This window comes from Equus quagga, chromosome 11 (assembly GCF_021613505.1).
Source record: "Equus quagga isolate Etosha38 chromosome 11, UCLA_HA_Equagga_1.0, whole genome shotgun sequence".
NCBI classification, from domain to species: Eukaryota; Metazoa; Chordata; class Mammalia; order Perissodactyla; family Equidae; genus Equus; species Equus quagga.
Genome location: NC_060277.1, coordinates 46371407 through 46398650, shown reverse-complemented (window position 1 = coordinate 46398650; position 27244 = coordinate 46371407). Strand labels below are relative to the sequence as shown.

The following is a 27244-nucleotide window of genomic DNA, read 5'->3' as shown; positions in this document are numbered from 1 at the left end:
GAGAGCCCCATTCTTTGGCATTAAGTTATATGATTTTCTGCAGTACTAGTCCTTAAAGGTTGTATTTTAGGGTAGAAAGAATGTCATCATGAAAACATTTCCAAACATATATATTTCTCTGCTTGATGAATGTAGTCAAAGCAGTAAGAAACGATCGACACGAATAGCATAATGGCTCAAAGAACATTTCAAGAAATATCTGAGGCTTCATTATTCTAGAGAGCCATGAAGGAAGCAAGATGGACTTGAGTGATTTCTTAGATGCAATTAAGCTCTTTATGAATGGATAGGAAAACAAAAATCTAAATAACTAAAGGGATAGAAATGTTCGAGCACAAAATTGTTACCCATCCCGTCCCTCTTCTTGAAGTTTTGTGGTAACATAAGCCTATGAGCAACCATCCATACCCAACACCAATAATGGGGGCGGGGGGGAAGATGAGGGGGTGAGGAAGTTGATTTCATAAATTTAAGCTAAAACTTTAATTTTTGGTCTCAAAAGTTATAGAGGCATAACTGAAAAGCCAATGGGTTCTAGGGGAAGACTGTCTATAATAAATTATTCAAGATTCTGCAAACCCTTTCCCTCTTCTTTTTTAAAGCAGGTTTCTCCTCTCACAGCAAGGGCAGTACAGCAAGCCAGCAGCAAGTTCTTTGCATGAAACAGTGGCAACAAGGCTGCGTCTAGGTGAGTGCTCCTTGCCTTAGCCAACGTTGGCGAGCCTCAAGACTGGACACGGCACATAGCACAGTGGTGTGTGAGTGCGTGTTCCCAGGGGGATATATTAACGTCACTGGAGCCTGCCGAATCTCTCCTGCCCTCCCCGTCATGTGCCTCCTCCAATTTCTTTACCATATTCTCAAATGCCTGGGAAAGATGCTATCCTGTAATGAAGAAACACAAAACTATGATGAATATAACACTCCCCTGTGTGTGTATTTGATGTGAACACTTCTCCAGGCTTGGACATTAGCACCCCTCAGATAGGAATATGTAAATAAACTGGCTTCAGATGGTTCCTCAGGTCCAGGCATATTACAGTGGCAGAGACTAGGGTATCTGACTCAAGCCGCAGCTGTAAATCGACTGCGTGTCAGAATTTACATTTGCATGGAAAACGTGTTTTCAGACAATTATTTCACAGTCTGACCTAAACCTGTTTTCAATCAGCATTTCAAGTGCTGATTCAAGTGATCTCCCAAAGTTCCGAAGCCAAAGATGATCCAGGTCTTTGCTTGGAAAGAATAAACTTAAAACTGTAAAAAGAGGCACCCCCTAAACTGTCAGAGACCTCCAAGTCTGAACTACTCTTAGATGACTTTTTGTCCTAAACCTTAAGAAATAACTTAGGCCAGGATTACCCCTCCCATATTCCCTAAATATTTTTCTCTGTGCTAGTTCGAATCTGGCCAAAAAGCCAACCTAAATATGATGGCGAAGTCTGGCCCCACTCTTCCACAGATTCTGCAGGGAGGGAGCGTATACGGGACAAGGAGCAACTTAAAGCGTAACTTTTACAAAATGGAAAATCAAATGGATCGAAAGTATAGCAACCGCTGCCTGAAAACCACTAAAATCAAGATAAAGTTGATAAATTTAGCAAAGATAAATATATGAAAATAAACATTTAAAAAGTCCTTAAACACTCTGACACGCTGTTATGGAGTGTAAAGATTTTTAAACACCTTAACTCTAAAGTAATTTCAGCAATCCTGGAAGGAAAATTAAGGAACAGTGACGTGACTGACTGACCTCCAAAGAGATCCACTTCAGCAGTGACAGCAGTGACAGTTGTGGTGGTGGAGGCAGAAGCGGAAGCAGTTGCAATTTCTGCAGCTGTGGTAGGAGGGGAAGGTTCTGGTGCAAATGGGTCTGAGATCTGAGCTTCAGAGGGAACAGAGGAGAGTGCAGCCAAAGAATCTATGTCGCAACAGAGAGGGAGAACAAATGGAAGAGAAGAAAAAGAAAGGACAAAGATATCCCAGGCTCCACATGATCAAAACGAGGACAGTTATTAAGATATGGAAGTCTCTCAACACAGAAGTTTAAAATAAAGCTTTACTCACCCTCTCCCAAAAGGTCTATCGATGTCCATTATGTGTCAGCATATGAAGAAATAAGAGAGAAAGCTGAAACATTCAACCACACCAATGTCCAAGCAGGGTAAGGCACTAGCTGAAGAAATTCTAGCTTTAGGTACCTTTCTGGATCATTTGTAATTACAAAAAATAAATGTATTACCTATTATTATCGTGGAACTATTGAGCTGGAAGGGACCTTAGGAATCCTCTAGACCAAGTTTCTAATTTCACAGATGGGGAAACAGAGAGCAAGGGAGGTCAAGACACTTACCTTAAGTCAGGTCTAAACGATTTTGACAAACTCAACTTATTTCTCACCAGGTTTCCTATTTCACCTGCTTTGATTTCACTACACTATAAATGTCAATTCTGAAACTGTAGTTAACTGAACTTTATTTATCCTCTCTATTTGATGTGTCACTGCAGTCCGGAACACCAGAAAGTAAGCAGAGGCTTTATAACAGCTGTAGTTTGACTGTAGAATATACCAGGAATAGTCAAAGAACTGCATGCAAGTTCAGGAGTTAGAAAAAAGCCCCACCGAAACCATTTTCTTCTTCATAACTTTCCCATTATCAGATGTTTTTCAACTGAATATATAATCTTTACATTTATAAACATTATGTCACAACACATGAGGATTATTTGTAAGACGAATGTGAGAGATTATGTAGCATGAAAATTTTTCAGCCTTCTGAGGTCAGCATTCTGTTGGAAGGTTCACACTTTCTTAGTGTTCAACAATGAGATTACAGATGGCATCCTAAATAAAAAGGCTAGGAGGGGTTATTCTTAACTATACTGTGACTTGAGGTTAAACATTTAGAGTGTCCAATGGCATTCTTCTATTCTCAGTCATGTGATACACCTCACGGCTCTTATTTGAATTCATGAATGTTACTGCAAATTTATTTCAATCGTGAAGAAATTCTATCATAACCCATTATGGAGCTTTTTTTTTTTTTCCCAGAGCCTTAAAACAATATGAGAACTCAGTAAACCAAAAGTTCTAAAAGACATTTAAAAAACTAATAGAAATTTGACATAAAAAATAATCACATTCATTTAATTATGCAATTTGCAAACCCAATAAATATTACATAAAGTACAGATACACTAAGATAATCAAGACTCTTCCTAACCAAATTTTACATATTTCTAACAACATTAGAAAATTATAGCATACAGAGTACTTGGCATTAGAAACAGTTTTAAAATTTTAGAACATATGCCTAATGAATAGCAGGCCGAAAAGGACCTCTGTTGACTTGAAGATATTTTCTGTTGTTAGGTGGCCAAGACCAAAATCCTAAGAAATGGAAGGTCCTTCAAATAATTCCCCAAACCAACAGTACCTGGCCCAATACAACTGTTACTCATAGCCGCACTTCCTAAAAATATTAATTAGAAACAAAGTGGGTCACCAGAAGCCATACAGACCTGGTTTCTCTCCTCTGGCATGGGAGGGACTTTTCCTAGCCCCATCCTTATTAATGGCTATTTCAAGCTGCCACGTGACTTTGCAGAAGAGCTAACAGCCACGTGATCTAACAGTTTCCAGACCTGCTATTGTCTATGATGGGGAACAGGCAATTTATTTCAGACATTTGGTAAGTGACAAAGGAGAAGACTATTTATGTACACTAGAAGGAAAGAGAAATAAAAAGATTAAAAAAAGAAGTACAGGAAATTAAAATATTAATTCCTTGCTTTTGACTAATGTTTTGTCCAGCTGGAAGGTGATGAGACTTCTTAGAATGATATGATGGAAGACGGAAAGTAAAATTTCCCAGGGAACTGTATGATGATTAAGCACACTGGTGGGTGATTGATGTTGAAAAGCTTTTTTCACTCCTGGAAACCACAGGTTTTAGTATCCAAAATCTTAATTTTCTAGATGAAATATAATTTATGTTACTTATTCCTTGTTTTATGCAAAATTTTTTCTCTACTATAAAAGAAAGTCCCTATTTTAGGATGATGGGAACAGTTATTAAATATTCTCAAAACTGCCACTTTTCATAAAGGATTAATCTATATTAAAAAAAACTACAGCAGCAGAGTTCAATTCATTTGCAAGTAGTACATAATCAGAGAGTTTTCTCTGCATGACAGAAGTTGCTAGAAAATATTCACTGAGGAAATGGAACTACAAATAAATTAACAAGGAAATCTATTTTCTGCAGAGAGATAAAGCTAAACTTTTTAGAATACTATGAAGATTAAATATGTTAATTTATTTAAGTCTCACTCATACCAGGAACATATAAAATGCCTATAATGACAGCTAATAATAGGAATATCTAACATTTAAGTCAAACTATAATTTTTATTATAAGACTGTGAATTTCAAAGCATCTATAAATCTTTCAGAGTGTGTGTGTGTGTATGTGTGTATGAGTGTGTGCACCTGCATATGTACAAAACAGCCTATAGATATGTCCTCCAGATTGATTTAACAAATGGGAATATGAGGCACAAAATCTGCTTGTACTGTAGCTAATCTTCCACATGGAAACTATTAAAGTCATATGATCACAAATACTGATGAGCTTTCAAAAGTGTATTGGTGATTAATTTCTATTAGGTCTATTACTTCTAAGAAATTATTAATTATTCTATATGTTCTATAACATTATTCTCTATCAGTAATTCTATTTTTCTCAAAAAGTAGAAATTTCACTTCAAGTATTTATAGTAAGAAATTGTTTTCCCACTTCTAAGATATACAGAAATACAACACACATTTGCTTGTTTGTTGCTGAGAGATGAATTTGTTATGAAAAAAACCCCACTCTCCCTATTATGGGGCCAAAGGCAGGGATTTAAAAACGCTCTGTATTCCTTCTGTCAAACATGTTCATTATCAGCCTGCAGGATGCCAAATCTTATACGTATTATTTAAATTAATTTTACTAAAATAGGATTTTGCTGAAATTTGGTTGCTTTACACCAACGGGCAAAAAAAATTCTATAATTTACAATATGTCCCCCAAAATGGCAATATTTATCAGTATCTATATCCCCCAAGAGAAATTCATAAACACCTGAAGCGGCCATAGTTGCTGGAAAATGAAATCCTCTTACTATCATATGGTCAGATAAGAACATCCAAATAGGTCTAAAGAGTTTTAGAGTTTGTATTTTACTGTCCTGTTATACAAAATTTAAATATGACTCAATAATAGAAGTGGTCTGATATTATTCAAATAAGATCAAGAAAGCGATTTTATTTTTTTTGCTTAGTCAAATGAGCCAAAACACGTTTGTTACAATTTAGCATCATCTTAAGCCACCACTGGGTATCTACAGGATAAATGCAAACTGAAGGTAACTATTGTTTCTCAATTTCATATTATACTTGTTTACTTCAATTTCTTAATGTTTATAATTTTTATTATTTTGCTTAGGAATTAGAGAGTTAGTTTATTAGTATTTTTCTCCGCAGCTGACTGCATGTCCACGTTCGACAGCGCTGGCTGAAACCACGCTATTCTGCTTTCTTCTAAATCCACTGATACTCAATGTTTTAGTCGTCAACAGTTACTTATTTACAAGACTGAAATGTATTCTAATAAAATTGGTTATTATAACTTAGTTCTTACAAAATTACATGTCTTAGCAAAAAGTGCTTGGAGATGAATAAAAATGTTACACTGCAATTTAAAAAGATTCCACCTGGGTTTTTCTTTTTATTTACCATTCTTTTGGTGCCAAAAGTGAAAAAAAAAATTTCTCTTCAATTTCATGCCAGAGGATAAGGCAAAAGGAGACAGTTTGTAGTCTGACTGTTTACTCACTGAAGTGCTAACCAAATCCCTGAATGTTTGATAAGTTCTAAAATCTAGGAAGTGTGAAATACATATTAATTTAAATAGTTGAGAGAAATAGAGTTAACACATTCACATAAAACTGAAAAAACTTTTTGTATAACCCCACAAATTTATAATTACTCTAAATTTTAAATTACAAGAGTTCTATAAAAGTCATTTATATAAATTTTACGATGGAGAAAATCTGATTTAAGCAGATGGACTGGGAGCTTTCTTAAAGAAAGAAACAATACATTGTATAAGACACTGCAGTAATGAAAATAAATTATTAGTAAATTGAAATAATTAAACATTTTAAAAGGTGAAGCTCAGAAGGAAAACATGAGAACCAGAAGAATGACCTTATCAAACTTCAGCATTGTTTTCCCTTACCAATTGAAATCCCTTATCAATTGAGAGTTAAATGAAGTTGAAAGAACAATTTTATTTAAAAAACTGATAGCTGTAAGCTTAGGAGCTGAACATTTCAACATAGGAGAAGGTTTAAATATTTAAAGTGGAAAAGCACCAACATCTAGAATGCCCATATTTATAGTTAGAAACTTTATTTCAGAACTGGTTATCTTTTGTTTATTTTGTTCCCTCAAAAACTTGGAAATGAAACCAAGAGATTATATTGCATGTATTCTGATGTCATACTGACACGCTGTTTACCAAGCCCACCAAAGGATTATTTAGTTATCTAGGGAAATGTATTTTTGTGTGTGTGTACGTGAGGAAGATTGTCCCTGAGCTAACATCTGTGCCCATCTTCCTCTATTTTGTATGTGGGACGCCGCCACAGTATGGCTTGATGAGCAGTGTGTGGGTCTGCACCCAGAATATGTAACTTCATTTAACTTTGCAATTTAACTGTTAATTAAGGATTCTGATTGTGAGATAGTATATTAGGTTAGAGATTTTGTCTGCTAGTGATGCAAATAAAACTATGCCTGGAAAAAAGATAACCTCAAGACACGAATTTTATTGCCTTATTGGACAGTAACCAGTTTTGTATATAATCTAGCCACCTTATTCTAACATTCCTCTTGAAATATCTATAAATACCTAGTAGTTCCTCAAAATGCTCTTTGAACTAACTGTATCATCTTCCTGGTTTCCTCATCAGCAAGTTAATATCTTTTACCTGTGTTGTTTCTTTCCCCTCCAGTTTTATTGAGGTATAAGTGACAAATAAAAACTGTATCCTATTTAGGATGTGCAGTGTGATGATTTGATACACACATACATTGTGAAATGATTACCACAATCAAACTGAGAGTTTTTATCGTGAAAGGATGTTGAATTTTATTAAATCCTTTTTTTGCATCTATTGAGATGATCACATAATATTTATCTTTCATTCTGTTAATGTGGTCAACCGTGTTTATTGATTTGTGTATGCTGCATTATCCTTGTATTCCAGAGATAAATTCGACTTGATTATGCTGTATGACCTTTTAAGATGCTGCTGAATTCAGTCTGCTAACATTTTCTTGAGGACTTCTGTAGCTATGTTCATAAGGAATACTGGCCTGTACTTTTCTTTTCTTGTAGTGGCTTATCTGGCTTTGGTGTGAGGGTAATACGAGCCTCAAAAAATGAGTTTGGAGGTATTCCCTCCTTTTCAAATTTTTGGAAGAGTTTGTGAAGGACTGGCATTAATCTTTGTTCAAATGCTTGGTAATATTCACCTGTGAAGCTATCTGGTCATGGGTTTTTCTTTATTAGGAGGTTTTTGATTACTGCTTCAGTCTCCTTACTCATTATGAGTCTGTTCAGATTTTCTATTTCTTCATGATTCTGTTTTAGTCAGCCATATGTTTCTAGGAATTTATCCATTTCTTCTAGGTTATCCAATTGGATGGCATATAATTGTTCACAGTAGTCTCCTATGATTCTTTGTATTTCTATGGTATGAATTGTAATGCTTCCCCTTTCGTTTATAATTTTATTTTTAAGTCTTCTCTCTACTTCATTTATTTCTGCTCTAATCTTTAATTTTCTTCCTTCTGTTAACTTTGGGCTAAGTTTGTTCTGTTTCTAGTTCCCTTCTCTGTAAAGCTAGGTTGTTTATTTGAGATTTTTCCTTTTCTCAATGTAGGCATTTATTGCTATAAACTTTCCTCTCAGAACTGATTTTGTGGCATCCTGTAGGTTTTGGTATGTTGTGTTTCCATTTTCGTTTGTCTCAAGACACTTTCTGGTTACTTCTTTGACTCATTGGTTGGCTAGAAGTATGTTGTTTAATCTCCACATATTTACAAATTTCCCAATTTTCCTTCTGTTACTGATTTCTACTTTCATACCACAGAGGTCAGAAAAGATACTTGATATGATTTCAATTTTCTTTAATTTGTTAACATTTGTTTCATGTCCTAACATATGATCCATTCTGGACAATGTTCCATGTGTGCTTGAGAAGAAAGTATACTCTGTCTTGGATGGAATGTTCTGTATTATGTCTGTTAGGTCCACTTGGGGTAAAGTGTTATTCAAATCCACTGTTTCTTTATTGATTTTCTGTCTGGATGATCTATTCATTGTTGAAAATGGCATACTGAAATCCTCTACTATCATTGTATAGCTATTTCTCTCCTCAATTCTGTTAATTTTTCTTTACATATTGAGGTGCTCTGATGTTTGGTGTGTATATATTTACAATTGCTATAACTTCTTGATGAACTGATCTTTTTATCATTATATAGTGACCTTCTTTGTCTCTTGTGATAGATTTTGACTGAAATCTATTTTGTCAGGTACAAGCATAGCAACTCCTGCTCTCTTTTGGTTACTATTTGAATGGAATATCTTTTTCCATCTCTTCACTTTGTACCATGTGTCTCCTTAAAGTTAAAGTGCATCTCTTGTAGGCAGCATATTGTAGCGTCTTGGTTTTTTTTTTTTTGCTGGGAAAGATTCGTCCTGAGCTAACATCTGTAGCCCAAATTTCCTCTCTTTTCCCCCTCTCCAAAGCCCCAATACATAGTTGTATATTCTAGCCGTAAGTCCTTCAAGCTCTTCTACGTGAGCTGCCGCCACCATATGGCTATGGACAGACCAGTGGTGTGGTTCTGTGTCCAGGAACCAAACCCAGGCCCTCAAAGCAGAGTGTGCCGAACTTTACCCACTACGCCATCACGGCTGAAGTTTTTTTTCTAACATCCATCAGACCACTCTGTGTCTTTTGGTAGGAGAATTTAATCTGTTTACATTTAAAGTAATTATTCACACGTAAGGACTTATTATTGCCATTTTACTTTTTTCTGACTGTTTTGTAGTTCCTTTGTTCTTTTCTTCCTCCCTTGCTGTTTTCCTTTGTGACTTGTTGATTTCCTTAGTGATGTGCTTTGATTCCTTTGTATCTTTCGAATATGTATTAGAGGTTTTTTCCTTCATGTTTACCATGGGGCTTACATAAAACATCTAATAACAGTCTATTTCAAGCTGATGACAACTTAACTTCAAGCACATACAAAAACTCTACACTTTTACTTTTTCTCCCTGCTGCAACATTTTATGCTTTGATGTCACACTATATCTCTACATTGTGTATATGTTAAAAAATTATTATAGCTTTAGTTATTTTAATTTTCTATTTTAACTTTTATCTCAGAGTTAAAAGTGATTTACCTACCACAATTACAGTCTTAAAGTATTCTGAATTTGAGTATATATTTACCTTTACCAGTGAGTTTTATACTTTCATCTGTTTTTATGTTGTTACTTAGCGTCCTTTTGTTTTAATTTGAAGAACTCCCATTAGCGTTTCTTGTAAAGCAAGTCTAGTGGTGATGAATTCCCTCAGCTTTCATTTGTTGTGGAATATCTTTCTCTCTCCATTTCCGAAGGACAGCTTTGCTGCATATAGTACTCATGGTTGGCAGTAGTTTTTCTTCCAGCATTCTGAATATATCATCCTAATCCCTCCTGTCCTGCAAGGTTTCTGCTGAGAAATCTGCTGATAAGCCTTATCAGAGTTCTCTCGTATGTGATGAGTTGCTTTTTTCTTACTGTTCTCACAATTTTCTCTCTCTCTGACATTTGACAATTTGATTATACTGTGTTGTGGGGTAATCTTCTTTGGGTTGATCTTGCTTTGAGACTTTTGAACTTCACGAATCTGAATGCCCAAATCCCTCCCAGGATTTGGGACATCTTCAGCCATTATTTCTTTAAATAAGCTTTCTGTCCCTTTCTCTCTTTCTTCTCCTTCTGAGACTCCCATAATGCATATATATATTCATTTGATGGCATCCTGTAGGTCCCTTATGCTTTCTTCACTCTTTCTTCTTTGTTCCTCTAACTGGTTACGTTCTAATAATCTGTCTTTGAGTTTGCTGATTCCTTATTCTGTCTGATCAAGTCTGCTGTTGAAGCTCTTTACTGAGTTTTTTTCTTTATTGAGGCCAAATTGGTATACAACATTATATAAGTTTCAGGTGTACAACATTATAATTCACTATTTGCATACACTACAAAGTGATCACTACCACAGTCTGGTCACCATCTGCCAACATACAATTGACCTCCTTCCCCTCTGGTAACCACCACTCTGTTCTCTGTATCTCTGAGTTTGTTTTTGTTTTGTTTGTTCATTTGTTTTGTTTTTAGATTTGACACATAAGTGAAATCATACTACATATACCTTTCTCTGACTCATTTCATTTAGCATAATACCCACTAGGTCCATCCATGCTATCACAAGTGGCAAGATTTCCCTTTTTTTGGGGGGGGGTGGTGAGGAAGATTGGCCCTAAGCCAACATCTGTGCCAATCCTCCTCTATTTTGTATGTGGGATGCCCACCACAGCATGGCACAATGAACAGTGTGCATGTCTGTGCCCAGGATCTGAAGCTGTGACTCCCAGGCCACCAAAGCAGAGCACACAAACTTAACCACTATGCCACAGGGCTGGCCCTGGTTCCTCTTTTTTATGGCTGCATAGTATTCCACTGTGTGTGTGTTTGTGTGTGTGTGTGTGTGTGTCTGTGCATATATACACACCACATCTTCTTTATCCATTCATTGACAGATGACACTTAGATTGTTTCCATATCTTGGCTATTGTAAATAACGTTGCAATAAACATAGGGGCACCTATTTTTTTTTGCATTGGTGTTTTCATGTGCTTAGGAAAAATACCCAGAAGTGGAATAACTGGATCATATTGTAGTTTCACTTTTAATTTCTTGAAGAATATCCATACTGTTTTCCATAGTGGCTGCACTAATTTTCATTCCCACCAACAATGTACAAGGGTTCTCTTCTGTCCACATACTCTCCAACACTTGCTATTTCTTGTCTTTTTGATAAGAGTCATTTTGACAGGTGTAAGGTGATATCTCATTGTGGTTTTGATTTTCATTTCCCTGATAATTAGTGATGGTGAACATCTTTGCATGTGCCTGTTGGGCATCTGTATGTCTTCTTTGGGAAAATATCTATTCAGATCCTCTGTTCATTTATTAACTGAGTTGTTTGTTTTTGTGTTAAGTTGAATGAGTTCTTTATATAATTTGGATATTAACCCCTTCTTTGATATATGATTTGCAAATATCTTCTTTCATTCAGCAGGTTGCCTTTTCATTTTGTTCATGGTATCCTTTGCTGTACAGAAAGCTTTTCAGTTTGATGTAGTCCCATTTGTTTATTTTTTATTTTGTTTCCCTTGCCTTTGGAGTTAGATCCAAAAAAAAATCTCTAAGATCAACAGCAAGGAGCTTATAGCCTATGTTTTCTTCTACAAATGTTAGTTTCATCTCTTACATGCAAATTGTAATTCATATTGAGTTAATTTTTTGTGTATAGTGCAAAACAGTGGTATAGTTTCATCCTTTTGCATGTGGCTGTCCAGTTTTCCCAACACCATATATTGAAGAGACTATCCTTTCCCCATTATACATTTTTGGCTCTACTGAGTTTTCCAGTTGAGTCATTGTATTTCGTATCTCCAGGGTTTCTGTTTAGTTATTTTTAATGGTTTCTATTTCTTTCTTAAACTTCTCATTTTGTTCATGTATTGTTTTCTTGATTTTGTTTAGTTGTCTATCTGTGTTCTCTTGCACCTCACTGAGCTTCTTTAAGATGATTATTTTGAATTCTTTGTCAGGCAATTCATAGATCTCCACTTCTTTGGGGTCAATTAGTAGATCTGTATTAGTTTCCTTTGGTGACGTCAGGTTTGTTTGCCTGATTCTTTGTGATTCTTGTAGCACTGTGTCGTGTCAGTGCATTTGAAGGAGATTTAAACACCTCTTCTAGTCTCCAAAGACTGGTTTTGACAGGTAAAGACCTTCTCCCCAGGTCCCTGGGCTGATGATATTTCTTCTGGGATCATAGTTGAGTGGGGTTGAGGCTGGGTCATTTGGCTGCTTCTGGGTCTGCCATGGTGTCTATGTTTGGTGGGCCTGTTACCAGGGGCTTGGGTATGGAGTCTGCCTGGTTCCTGGGTGGACAGAACTGCCTTCAGGACCTTGGTCAGCAGGACTGGAGGTGGGGCAAGGGTCCACTTCTGGCTCTGCAGTTGGGTCTACAGATGACTTGCTTATTTCCAGGGGTGGAAGGGCATTGCCCCTGTTGGGTCCCTTGATGGGCAAGACTAGCTCTGGACTGCAGCTGAGTGCGGCTGTAACTGAGTCACAGGGATGTTTGAAGGTCTGAAGTCAGGACCAAGGCCTGCAGGCCTGCCTCTGGGGGCACAGATGGGTGTGTTTCCCATCAGGTCTCTGAGTAGGCAGGACATTTCCCTGACTGAGGCTGGGAGTAGCTGGAGCTGAGTCACAGGACTGCTTCAGGATCTGAGGTTGGACTAAGGTCACTGGGCCTGCCTCGGGGGCATGTACAGGTGTGTCTCCTGCTGGATCCCTAGGCACACAGGACTGCTCCTGGACCATGACTGAGAGAGGCTGGAGCTGGTTCACAGGCTGTTTCAGGGTCCAGAGCTAAGACCAAGGTCAGCAGGCCTGTCACCTGAGGCACGGGCACGCCATGTATGGCTCCTCCCAGGTCCCTCGGCACAGCGCAGTGGTGGCCGGACCAAAGCCAATGGGACCAGAGGTGAGGCTGAGTCTACAGAGGATGGTGATATCTCCAGGTCTGTAGCCAGGACCAAGGTTGGTGAGTTTTATTAGTAGGTGTGGGTCTGGCTTCTCAAAACAACCCACCTTGGGCTTGGGCTCCATTGGAGTTTCGCAAACTCTTACCTGGATCCCAGAGTTCCCACAAAGGCATTTTTGTCTGTGGATGGCTGCCAAACTATTGTTGCTGTGGGGAGATAGGATGGGGTAGCTTCTCTTCCACCATCTTGCTTATGTCACTTCCTCTGTGTTGTTTTTGTAGTTGTATGAGTCATTTTTAAACTTTAAAAAAATTTTATTTTGAAAGTTTAATGGATTAGGGCAAGCGATTTAAAATCAACTCTGTGCAGCTTTGAGAATTACGGAGTAATTAACTTAATTTTTACATTAGTTTTAAATATGCTTTTTAATCAAATACTTATAAAAGTTTAATTTTTCCCAAGATCCATGAATAAAATGGGAATCAAATACTTAGGTATGATTTCTCTCAATCAGTTTGGTAGGAGTCTTTTCTGGCACAAACAAGGATCTATCCCAGATTCCAACTTTATGAAGTCAAACACAATACAAATAAAAGCAATTCAGGTCTAAAGGAATTCATGAAGGAAGCTACACCTGAACAAACCAAATTAGGAATGCTGCCTTTATGTAATCTCATAAATTCACGGGAACACCCAATCCTCTAAGGCCTGAATCTCTAGAGAACAGGTACTAAAATAAAATAAATTAAATTAAATAAAAAGAGTCAGAATTTTAGAATAGCAAAGAAAAATACTGCCTTTGTTCCAACTTTAAATATAAAAATTGTATGATTACTTGACTATTTTAACTGTATTATAGGTACTTTATCTGTCTCTGTCTCTCCCTCGATATATATTTCAACCAGTAGATGCCATTCTTAGCATTTTCTCTCCATGTTTCTAGCAGCACTTTGGATGATGAGAAGATTAGTATAACAATCAGAGCCCAAATAAAAACAACTACACGGTGAGATGGCTGGCCGTGGGTCTCACTCACCTCCCCACGCAGTGGCTCCTCCGGAAGGTGGTGCTGGTGCTGGTGCCGCGGCTGCTGCCGCCCCTGCCGAGGAAAAGTCTGGCTGGAGGTCCAGCAGATCACTGGATGGTTTAGAAGCGCTGAAAGGAAAATAGGATTTTAAGATCAGATCTTGAAATTTTATAATGTAAAGATGATTTTAAATAAAGACTTACACAGAAAATATCAAAGACTTTGGATATTTTAAATCTAATAAGAGAACAATATTTTGGAAAATACAGCTGTATAGCACACATTCTTCTATACCAAGAGTTCGCAAACTACTTTTATAAAAGGTTCAGATGCTAAGTATTTTAGGTTTGCGGGCTAGACGGTTTCTATCAATACTCAACTCTGTCATTGTAGCATGAAATAAGACATAAATGACATGTAAACAAATGAATGTGCCTTTGTTCCAATAAAACTTTATTTACAAAAACAGACAGCAGGCTAGATTTGACCCATGGCCATAGTTTGCCAACTCTTGCTCTATAGACAGTAACAAAGTTACATCATACTTCAAGCAATGGGTCACTCAACAAATTGTAGAGCAGAAATGAAAAGGGAAAACCTAAATGCCTCAACGTAAGGGGGAATTTTCCTGAACATGTTATGTCCACTGGGTAGCATTTGATATGATGGTTATGAGGACAGTGACAAAAGGAAACATACTCCAAATGTTAAAGGTATTAGGGTAGGATGATTATTGATAATTTTCTCCTTTTCTCTATTTTTAAAAAATTTTAGTATGGAAAAAAGTTCTTGTCTTGAAAAGAATTAATTTGTAAACCAAAGAATATTAAAATGAATAGTCGCTAATGTACCTTTTCTCTAAATTAAACTGCAAGACATCAACTTTGCCAGTAAGAGGCCTCACCTACAAATACTTCTCTATTTTTTATTCTTCTTCAGTTGCGGCTGTGCTTTTCAAAGCTCTTCCATCTCTAGAAGCTCCAAGGAGGATCCTAGAGCTTTACTATTCAAAGTGTGGTCCCCAAACAGGTAGCATCCTGGGACCGTGTTAGAAATGCAAAATCTCAGGCATACCTTATATCTGCTACATCAGGATCTTCACTTTAACATGACCCCAGATGCTTCCCATGTACATTCAGGCTTCAAGAGCACTGGCCTAAAGGTTACCAGACAGGTACTAAGCCATGAGGGTCCCAAAGTTCCCCATGCCATCTGGTAAACAGCAGTTCCATCTTTATCTTTTTTACATATTAGATTTTGAGGTAACACTCTTTTGAGGAAAAAAATTTGCTGCTTTAAAAAAAAAGTTTCAAAATCTCTGAAACTTGCCAAGTTTTGATGTCCATTTCATAAACACAACTAGTCTAAGTGCCAGCATAGGGAAACATATTTACTATTAAGACCTGAATCGAAGCTTTTATTAGAAGCAATTTCTCTTAGTATAGAGGCAGAAAGGACTTGGTTTTACCAACTCTGCTATCATAAAAAGCAAAACTAACCAAGTAGAGGGTAACATACATAGTTAACATGGGTTTATTAGTTGGATTTATTGCTCAGTTCAAAATTCAAGTCTCCAAATATAGGGCATTTATAATCAGAGTCACAGATACTACAAAGTGAGACCAGAATCCTCTCAAGGGAAAAGAACCAACTGAAGAGTTGACGTAAAATTACTCTGTGAGGAAGCCCTGTGAGTTGGGGCTTCGTTGTGGGCAGCCCTGAGATTTTGCCGCATGCCTGGTCACCCACTTTCTCACTTGTGTTCTGACTGTAGGTGCTGTAAAAGCTGCTCAGGAACACTCGGACGGTCTCTTCCTACCACTAGAGTTTGAGTTCCTCAGATGAGTTGCTCATTACCAGCTAACTGGCCTACAACTGCAAGTCTGTCTCTTTTAAAAAGTACTTTAAGACATCCTTTAAATTTCCCATCAGAACATCTACTTTTGGAAAACATTTTCCCTATCAGCCAAGTTCAGAAGAACCTTAAGTATGTGCATCATTCTTGTACTTCCTTTCCCAGCGGTGTGAGCTACAGGGTGATCTCCAGAGCTTAGCTCTTTCTGATGCTTTGATAGGGGCAGCCTAAGTAACTGCATGAGGTACAAAAAAACTGAACTTATGTACACAAAAATAACCCAAATATCACACGTTAGGACTAGATTTCATGTCCCAAAATCATTTGTGTTCAGCACATAAAAATAAAACACAAACTTCATCAAAATATTCATAAACAGTTCAGTGCATACTTATAAACTAACCTGACTGGGACAGCCGCAGATGCAGTTGCAAATAAATCAACTGGTGGGGATGTGTCAATAGTTTTAGCTGGTGTAGAATTCGGAGACGTAACGGTTGTGGCTGGAGAAGACTGAAAGCGAAGACGCACAACATATTCCAGTCAAATATGAATCTACACCACACAGAGCAACAGGACTCCCACTCTGCAGACCCACAGCATTCACAGCAATTTTCTGGTAATTCCTCATGGGAGAAAAAAACTCAAGAAAATTTGAAATAGAGATTGTAATATATAATCAATATTGGACGAGACATCTCTCAAATTTTAAAAGTTAAATGTAATTTATATGAAATTATGATAAAAATATGGCCTAATATTGTAATGACTTCTGTTCTTGTACTTAAAATCAAAGCTAAACGTATTTTCTGAATATAAAATTAGCAGGAAAGATCTCACTAGCTGCCCAAAATTTTTTAAATTATCAATTGTAATAACTGCCATAAAACCAAGGCCATTCTTTTTCCAATGCATCCTAAATGGACTTCATGTGAGGTCATCTCAGATAGCTTTAAATCAAGAAATCTAATTTACAAAGTAGTTTGCAGATGGCAGAGAATAATTCACAAAGAAGATTCAAGCCACCGACAGCTTGAGGATATCAGAACTTTATCCCATCACTAATATGACAGAGAGAAAACCAAAAACATGAACTAAAGCCTAACATTTATTAACTTGGACTGGTTTATTTTTTAAGAAGAGGGCTTAACCGTTAATATATTAAAAAATTAAAAATTAAAATTTTTGTTTAGTAACTATTCTAATTCTACTTTCTTTTATTTGGTATATTTAATTCCCCAAGTATTCACAAGAGAAAGATTAATGCAACATCTCAAAACAGTACGCCAGTAGTTCTGTAAGTGGAAATGAGATATAACAGCAAGCAAAATACACAAAGACCAAGACCAGGCAAGGCCATCAGATACTGCTGTAACTGGACATCCGATTTCAAACAGCCTAACCCTAAAGTAAGTCGCAAAAAGAATAACTTAAGAAAAAGGACTGACGAGATAAGAAATGGACAGGAGTTTCCAGACATAAACAGTATTTGTCTGTTATCTATTTGTCCAAGAATACAACTAATCAAGACGTCAAAATTCAATAGATATACCAGTGCCAAGCACGCAGCACTTCAAGAAAGACAAGCACATGCGCAGTATGGATACTGCTGCTCAGAAAATGTCAACTCAAGCTTCCCCCTTCAGAAAAATTCAAATTTTCCAAATGGAACGTGAAAGATTATCAAGGGAATAGAAAAGACTAACAAAAATTAATTTGCATGTCATCCATTGTGGACACTGAAAACTCCTCTAGAAGAAATCAGTTTTTTTTTAAACCAATACATGTAAATATGCTTAGAAAGTAATGCTTATGAAACACCACTGAGAACTTAATGACAGCAATGAATCTGCTAACATAAATGCAGAAACGAACGTCTTCAAAGACCCATTAAAAACTGCCTTGTAACAATAAGCTCTGAAATGATGAGAGAGCTAGGAAAACAGAACCAAAATAATCCTGTTGTTATAAAAAGAGAAAGTCAATAAAATTCAATTTGGCCAAAAAGTAGAAACAGACCATCCCAAAGGAGCCCTTAATTTTACCACACTCTACTCAGCAGTCATATGTTGGAATTTTTCACTCAGACATAATGATTTTAAACCTGGCTTTGTATCAAAATTACCAGGGAACTGTTTGTTTGTTTGTTTGTTTGATTTGACTGTTTGTTCGAGCTCCCTGAGGGAATCAAAGGCAGCCAGCCAGGTGGTGGCACAGTATAGGGCCTCTGGGAACCACCAACGCCGTCCTGAGGAAATCCTTCCTGTCTGTAATAACTGCAATTATAACGGAAATTTGTCAAAGAGGAAAGAGCATGTTTAGTAGAGTTTCGCCTGAAAAATACAACGGCAAATGTGAACTACAGACATATAGAAGTAAATACTCTCGTCACTGACAACCCTAATCCTGTCCTTCAACATGCTAAAAGAGAGATAGGGAGGAGGAGTTATTAAATTATTATAGTAGACCGTCTAAAAGGCTTGCCCGTGGAAAGACACCCAACTACGACTGATTTCTCTACCATTAAAACACCCACAATATTACGTGCCTTATTTCTCTCACAAAGCCATGATTCAGAGGATGTGAAAGTGCTCTGTAACTAGTCAAACATTACACTGACATATTTGTTTTCAGTTGTAATATAAATGTATGAAAATTTCTCCTACTTAAAAATTTAGTTCAAATAGAGGACTAAGTAGACACTGCTATACTATACTGGACTGAGAAACTAAAGGAGAATACAGAAAAACTTACCTTCCCATCCTCAAAAACTTAAAAATAAAATTACCATATGATCCAGAACTTGCACTTCTGGAATATATACTGGAAAGAATTAAAAGCAGGGACTTGAACAGATATTTGCACCCCCATGTTCACAGCAGCATTATTCACAATAGGCAAAAGTTGGAAACGGCCCAAGTGACCATTGAGGGATGGACAGATGGATGAACAAACTGTGGTATACATACAATGGAATATTATTCAGACAGAAAAAGGAAGGAAATTGTGACATCTGCTACAACACGGATGAACTTTGAAGATTCTGTGCTAAGTAAAATAAGCCAATCACAAAAGGACAGACACTGGGTGGTGCCATTTATTTGCAGTACCTAGAGCAGTCAAACTCATAGAGATGAAAGCAGAGTGGTGGTTGCCAGGGGCTGAGAGCGGGGGAAGTTAGTGTTTAAAGGGTACAGAATTTTAGTTTTGGAAGACGAAAAAGTTCTGGAAATTGATGATAGTGATGGTTGCACAACAATGTGAATGTACTTAATGCCAATGAACTGTATACTCAAAAACTGTTGAAAGAGTCAAAACAAAATAAAAAACCATCTTACCTTACTTAATGGAGAGGGAGCACCAGATCTGAAAGGGAACCAAGAAAATTAAAACTGAATATACATAAACACGTTTATAGAAGCACTTAAGTTTGATATCACTTGGTCAAGTATTAACTAGTTAATATATAGATGTTCTTTGTTAGTGCCCTGGAGTCAATTCCAACTCCTAGTGACCCCGTGCACAGCAGAGTGCAGCCCTGCCCGGTCTTTTTGCGCCATCCTCTCACCTTCCAGTGCTCTATCAGACAATGCTCCGCTGCTATTCATGGGGCTTTCATGGACAGTTTTTTGCAAGTGGGTGGTCAGTTCCCTGCCCCTAGTCTGTCTTACTATGGAAGGTCTGCTGAAACCTGCTGGTGTCTGAAACAGTGGTGGCAGAGCTTTCACCATCACAGCAACACACAGCCACCACAGTCTGACAACCAGTGGATGGGTGGTGTGGTTCCCTGACAAGAACAAACCCGAGCTGGGCAGTGAGAATGCTGAATCTTAACCACTAGACCACCAACAGACTTTTTTAGTAATGGATAAACTATTTTTTAAAAACATTTTTATCTTTTACTCAACTATGACATGCTCTTCCAATGTTTTCCATCCACTTAATTTCTAGTACTACAAATTCTTAAATTTGAAATTTTTTCTGTATCTCCAAAAACTCAATTCTTTGAGTTGATCATTATTGCCTGTGTCCATCAAAAATAAAGTGTCCAAACTGGAACTTTAAAAGTTTTGCCAAGACTTAGGAAAAATAATGCTTTATAGAATTTTTTAAAAACCCTTTGGTTTATTATTTTAAAAAGTTAGAAAACTCATTAAGGTTAAAGTACAAGAGGCTGGTCCTGTGGCTGAGTGGTTAAGTTCGTGATCTCTGCTTCGGCGGCCCAGGGTCTCACCAGTTTGGATCCTGGGCGCAGACCTAGCACCGCTCGTCAAGCCACACTGAGGTGGCATGCCACATGTCACAACTAGAAGGACCCACAACTAAAATATACAACTATGTACTGGAGGGCTTTCGGGAGAAGAAGGAAAAATAAAAAATAAATAAAATCTTTAAAGTACACTGTGATTCATTTAATCACAACTGTGATAGAAAAAAGGAACCCTAGAAAAAAAAAATAAGACCCTAGGAGCACGGTGCCTGAAATGTTTCCCAACGTTCACACGTATACTCCTGAAGTTTGTCTGTTTTTTTCATGGCTGTAATGAAAACTAGGAAAAATATTCCCATTAACAGTGAGAGCTTGAAAAACAACAGGAAGCTCCAGGCTTGGTTCTAAGGGAGTGAGGGACAATTAGGAAGGAGTAAATTTTTTTTTATTTAGATTTCTGGTAGCACTGACTACTGGACATCATTTCTAGCTAAGGGTTTCAGAAATAAGGGCCGAAACAGCTTATATTTTACTGAGTTGGTGGAAAATGAATCAGTAATAAAATGAAATGAAGACAAAAATACGTTTCGGTAAGAAGCCTACTGTCAGGGTCTTCTGGGATGGCATGGGTGGCTTCCTACTCATCTGCAGAGAAAGTGTCAAACGTAGCAGCAGGGAAACAAAATTAGCAGAGGTTTAGTAACTGGAATCTTGTACAATATCATGAATTTTTGTTGTATTGCGTGTAGCAAAAGAACTTTAGCAGTGTTATATGCCAGATGAATACCTTTTATGCTCAACTTCATTTGTAAATACACGCCTGCCATTTCCTATTTAAGTTCAGTTTTTACTGAAAACGAATGTAACGTAAAGCAAGGACACACAGAGATTTCTGCTATGTAATGAAAATGGAAGCCTAAGTCACACTCAACTTGGTTACGTGTAGTTTGGCTAAATGTTATCTCTAGAGTAAGATGTCCTATGAGGAAAAGGACGTATGTTGATCTGTACTGCTCGTCAAAGGGTCTGTGCATTGAATGGATCACTGTGTTCTCTGTGTCCACGGAAAGTTACTTAAGAACCTGAGAATCTGTCCAGTGTAAGGTTGAAAATTCTCTAATTAGTTTTTGGCTAATAATTTCTCCACTCCCACTATTTCTTCTCTTTACATATGAGGACAAGGGAGTTGAGTCTAAATAAAAACCTAAGAAAATAATAGCCTCAACTTTGCAAAGAAAACATAAAACCCATTTAATATGGTCGCTTTCTAAGAATGAATTAATTGAAATTAACTTGTTTATCTCTCAAGTGATTTTCAAGAACCAATTCTTAGTGGTACTAACACAATGAGAAATATTAACACAGAAGAGTACTGAGGATAAGCAATATATTTTTGAAATATATCTGCAAACTAATATATAAAAATTTCTAACATAGACTAGACTCTGTAGCAAAAATAAAGATACAGTAAAAATAACAGAATTGCTCTACCAGCTATTAAAGAATATCACGCTCAAATCTAGGTACAAAATATCAAAACTGGCACAAGAACTGCTTTGCCAAGCTCCTGCCTGGACACTACTACTAAACGACACCGTGGTAACCCCATGGATTCAGCAAACAAATGAAAACCTCCTCCCATTTCTCTCCAGCTCTCACCCCACTGACCACATTGCATCTTGTCTGTTTAATTGTCTGTCTTCTCCACTAGATGCTAAATCTGAAGGAAGGGAACCCCTCCCATTGCTTTACATGCCCAGCACTCTATCTAGCACCTCGCCTTCTGTAGGCACTGAAATATATTGCTGTACTATTTTAATTTTAAAATGAGAATGCATTCACATACTCTTTGTATAAAAAATAAATTAACCAAAAGTCTTAAAAATTACTTTGTGTGAAATTGAACTGTCAGGATGTGTGATCCATGTTTCCAGGGACCAGATTCAGCCCTTGCTATGATTTCACTGAAAAGGTGAGAATCAGAGGTGCTCTCACTGGGGCCGTAGCTTTAAAAAGCACCATTAATCACTGATTAAAATCTGAGGGCTCATGGGACCAGCCCGGTGGCACAGCGGTTAAGTTCCCATGTTCAGCTTCGGTGGCCCAGGGTTCACTGTTTGGGATCCTGGGTGCGGACATGGCACTGCTTATCAAGCCATGCTGTGATAGGTGTCCCACATATAAAGTAGGGGAACTTGGGCACGAGTGTTAGCTCAGGGCCAGTCTTCCTCAGCAAAAAGAGGAGGATTGGTGGCAGATGTGAGTTCAGGGCTATTCTTCCTCAAAAACCAATCAATCAATCAATCAATCAATCAATCTGAGGGCTCTGAGGATCAGAGAAATAAATAACTTGTCAAGGTCTTATTATTCTTTAATGGTAGATTTAAGACTCCAGTCCAAGTCTGTCTGATGCCCAGAGCCTGGGCTTGTTTCACATTCCAGCCTGTCCTGACAGAAACACAGAGGAGTCCAGGACATTTGTTCCTCTCTTACACATCACATAACTTGCTTCTTTTTATCTGTTGCTCGCTTGATTGCTACGCTACCACTGGTCATTTGCCCTTTATAAAAGAAAATGCTACAATCTTTTATATATAGATGATAACATTTATTAAAGACCAATACTGATTTTAATAATTTCAGCTAGAGATATCTAGTACACAGTGAATCGTGTTGGGAAAAATAAAGCACAGATATAATTTTAAAAGAGAATGAATGACCCATGTAGTAATCTACCCTAAATTCTTTAAACTGCTACAAATAAACCCATGAGTTTTTATGATGAACATAGCAAATAACAAGGTTTACTTCCAAGATGTTAATAGCAAGCTATTAAAGACGAAATTTTGTTAGTTCTTATTCACAACAATAATCCCTACATACTTCTAATTATAAACGCTGGCCAGAAAAACAAAAAAAAACAAAACACAGATGCAAGAAACCTATCTATGTCTTCCAAATAATTTTCATTACAATAGACTTATCTTGGGTTTCCTGCACCCTCAATACTTAGTAAACACACATGTAATATGAAATCAATTTCTCTCTTTGGTTCTATGGAATCGTAGAAGGACACAATAGACAAAGGCATCTCACAGAGTATTGCATAAATTTTCAAAAATGAATCTCAGTGGATATAAGGCACTAAATATAAAGGGCACACATATTTTTTATGGTAGACATTTGAAAATGCTTGATTTTACACATTTACTTAACTTAGAAGTTAGAATAGTTTTATACTGCTACTAGAAGACAAAGAAAACAACTTTAAGCAATTAATTTTCTTCATAATGTTGCCTTTTGGCACTTTTGACATATGTCATGGGAAAATCTTTTGTTTACTAAACAAATGAAAAAATCTTTGAGAGATTGCTAGTCTTGATCGAATAAGACCAAAATAAAGTAAAACTATTTATGCCAGTCACCTTGGGAGACAAATAAAAAAAGTATAATGAAAAAACATAGATGTGCAAAATTGACAGAAATCAGTTTTAAATGTTCCAAAATACCAAATGTGGAATCTTAAGAGTGTTTTTTGCATTTTCAGCAATAACCAAATGCAAAAAAGTCACTCAATATAGTACTCACCCTTCACTTAAGTTCCCAGGTAAGCACAAACATACAAAGAAGAAAATAGTTAACTACTATATTCATTTATTTTAAAAATAGGGAATAAGTAAAAGACAAGTTCATATGTGGTCTCAGCCAATTCAGAAAAGAAATCTGACAAGCATAAAATTATTTTAAAGGAGAGAGAAAAACTATGTTGAGCAAAAGGTAATTCAAAACAGAAGATCATCAAGTTTTTATTTCACTACTCTTAGAAATATTAACTACATGTTTCAAAAATAGTTTGCAGCAGCCACAAGGGGGCGAACTGAGATCTGATGTTAGGGCTAATGGAATCCACTCCAGAAGGCAGCCTCTCCGGTGACGGCAGCACTGGCAGATGTAACAAAGGGAGCGCATGGATTTGTGCAGGGGTGGGTGACCTTGTGGGGGAAAGAGTGCAAAGAAGTTGACTTTCACTGCCCAAGACAGAGGCTCTAACTCTTGGGGAAATGCATATTTCCATAGCTAAAAAGGTCCTTCTGCCACAGGAGCAGGGATATGTCTCAGGCTTCCTGCCTCCTTTTTCTTAAAGACTAGGCAACTCACTTGGCTTCCCAGATATCCTAATACACAGTGGCCCCAACATAACCGGAAGCGGGCATCTTCTATTGTGACTTAATGCACTGTCATATCTTTTTAGTTGACATCAATCTATCCACAAAAGTCTGACCATCCACGGCCCCACTGAAGTGAGGATGGACACTAGACTGTGGCAACAACCTTGGTAGAGCCCCTGAGAGGTCCTGCCATCCATAATTCCAAACAGCTCTGTTATAACTGCCTGAGAGGTTCCTACACTGTTATCATCGAAAACATAAAACATGCAGTAATTTTTATACTAACTTGGAAAAGGTGACAGAAACAACACTTAGCTAATGAAACGAGCAAAAAAGGAACATCAAGACATGGTCTAGATTCTGGGAGAATGTCCAGAGAGAAGAAAGCAGACAGGAGTTGCATTTTGATAGCTGTATCGTAGGTAAAATCCATCATCAGCCTAGAGCCCTGCAACGATCAGTTCATAGGTTGTCTCTGCTAACTTTCTGCTGTCAATCTAAATAAATGGAATAAACATAAAGCTGGGATCATCAACAAAGATAGATTTCAAGTTGACTCTGCAGAGAAAGCAACATTAAGTGTTTAGGTGGAGATAATGAAGCATAAAATAGTCCCTGACCTTTAGAATCAGAAAATCTACTTAAACCACATATGCGACTAAAAAAAAGCCACAACACAGGGCAGTGATGGAGTAAGGAAGGCTTCCTGAGATGGCCCTCCCAGGATGTGTAAGGTTTACAGAGACGAGGAGGGTAGCACCTACGACCAACAGAATTACAGACTGAGCAAGGAACAAAGACGGGAAAGCTCTTGTGAATAGACAAGTTTGACACCTGCTGGAGAGGAGAAAAGAAATGGAACCTGGACATCTTTTACATGCGATGAGGAAAAACAGTCAAAAATGTAAGTGCCCCCAAATAAAGGTATGAAAATCCAGGAAAACCGCATTTACTGCTGCTTGATTGCTATTCTCTGTATAAAAAGACCCCTGAGTAAAATGGCAGCAGCATGCCATGCTGAATAGTTCAAGTGGGGAGAGTCTGGAGTCTAGAAAACTATACTTGAGGACTTTACTTTTTTCACAGTGTGGTTGGTAACATAACAGAATGTTCAAGGCTGCTGATGAAATTGTGCTCGTTTTTACTCATGCCCAATGAAAACAGCCTTAATTTTTAAACATGAGTAACTCTTCTTCTGTGTATTATGAATCCTTTCCAAGGGCAAATATATAAATCAGCAAGTTCAGTCAACAGAGGTACAACCTACTAATTTGCTGTATTTGCCTGCAGACAGATTGCCTGTATGTGGGGTCACACTGTCGTAAATTAATGGGAAGGATGGGGCTTTTGAGGGAACCCAGAAGAATTACAATAAAGCATATCCTAAAATTATAATAGTATAAGTTGTACCGCGATAAATCTCATTTGTATAAAGAAGGATTCTAGCATTTTTCATCTTATTTAAAATATATAACTAATGCGTACTTGTTTCCGGGTTTCTTTCCTTCTAATGTATTTAGATGCTGTTCAAGGGTCTCCATAAGACTGCTGGGAGCCTACAATAAGAAAGTAAAAATGAATGTCTGCATCGCTTTCTTTCAAAGTAACTACACTGGAACATTGCTGTAAGTTTGCATGGTGGAGGTCTGTGGGTGGACCCCAACACATAAGTGAGATAATTTCATTCCAGGTTATTTTGGTATTTGGTTATTGAAATTTCATAAACTCTCAGGCAGGCCCATCTTACATATACTTAACTCCATTGCATAACAAACAGCATTACAGCATGGTTTCAGTGTAGAACTCACATTGCATAGACTTCTAAGATATTACTTATATGCAGTAAACTCAATTAAATCAAGTTCACCATATGTTTCCATATGACCACAGTGAAAAAGAATAAGTATTTGTATACAAGCCAGAAATATAAGTGCCCACGTACAAACTTACAAAAGTTTGAAAATATAGTAAAATCTCACTTATCCACATTTGACTGAAATATTAGGGAAAACTGCTACTATATTAAAAAAAAAAAGGGAGGGTAAGTGATAGTTGTAGGGAAAGAATACAACTTTAATAGTCAACAAAAATTAAGATTTTCTTATTATTGAGCTGTTTAATTTATATATATAATAAAGTAACTTTAGCAAATATAATAATGTTATAATAGACTACTATGTATTGGCAGATTTAATATATTTCAACTCTTTTATTAAAAAGTATCTAAATGTTTGTATAACAACATTTTAGGCAACATAAAGTGATGGCATTTTACTGTATATTAGAAAGAGAAATAATAGGTTCATACATATATTCCACCCCATTTATTCCTCAACCATATTTAATTTCATCTTTCTCAAATAATTTTAACCTAAACTAGATCTTAACAGCAGCATAGGCATTCAAAGAATAGCATTTCATGAACGAAATATACTACGCTTATAAATACATTTAATTCATACAACTGTATATTTTACACTGCACCTATAACGACAAATTAAAATTCTTATTAAGAACTTTTAATGTTAGAAGCTCAGGATATTTAATATTCATTTTCATTTCACTAATAGACTCATAAACTGTCAACAATTATGTGATTATTATATATGTAATTATGTAGTTATCATAAATGTAAATTACTAAGTGAACCAAACATCTAAATTTATAAATATAAATTACTAAGTGAACAAAAATATTAACTTGATCAAAGTAGTGAACATAGGGTACAAAGGGACAGCCCTATGAGCATTATCTAGTAAGTTATAGACTATAGAGTAGAAAAAAATAATTTAGAAAGTTATAAAAATTAAAATTTTAAAATATAACTCACGTGAAATTGGACTCATTCAAAATCTTCCAGTGAACTACCACTAGGAGTATGCCTCTAGATTTTAAAAAGTGAATTTGTAAGAGATAAAGGAAGTTGTGCTCTATAGAACAAATAGTAAATTATAAAATGAATTTGTAAGAGATAAAGGAAATTGTGCTCTATAGAACAAATAGTAAATTATAAAATGAATTTGTAAGA

The 27244-nt window shown here is 36.7% G+C and overlaps 1 protein-coding gene across 11 annotated transcripts in view; it reads right to left on the bottom strand.

Moving 5' to 3' along the window:
• SNAP91 (synaptosome associated protein 91) overlaps window positions 1-27244 on the bottom strand; it is a 140397-nt gene that overhangs the window by 41787 nt on the left and 71366 nt on the right. For 9 of the 11 annotated variants that reach the window (XR_006890796.1, XR_006890797.1, XM_046677284.1 and 6 more), the window contains exons 10-15: window positions 25702-25772; window positions 19176-19203; window positions 16241-16350; window positions 13992-14110; window positions 2068-2082; window positions 1754-1921 (exon numbers count right to left, since the gene is read on the bottom strand). Coding sequence is in view for 9 of the 11 variants with exons in the window: in XM_046677284.1 (XP_046533240.1) it covers window positions 1754-1921; window positions 2068-2082; window positions 13992-14110; window positions 16241-16350; window positions 19176-19203; window positions 25702-25772 (511 nt within the window). In the remaining 2 variants the exon portion in view is untranslated. The remainder of the gene's footprint in view (window positions 1-1753; window positions 1922-2067; window positions 2083-13991; window positions 14111-16240; window positions 16351-19175; window positions 19204-25701; window positions 25773-27244) is intronic. The other 2 variants (XM_046677292.1, XM_046677287.1) reach the window with 2 other exon arrangements.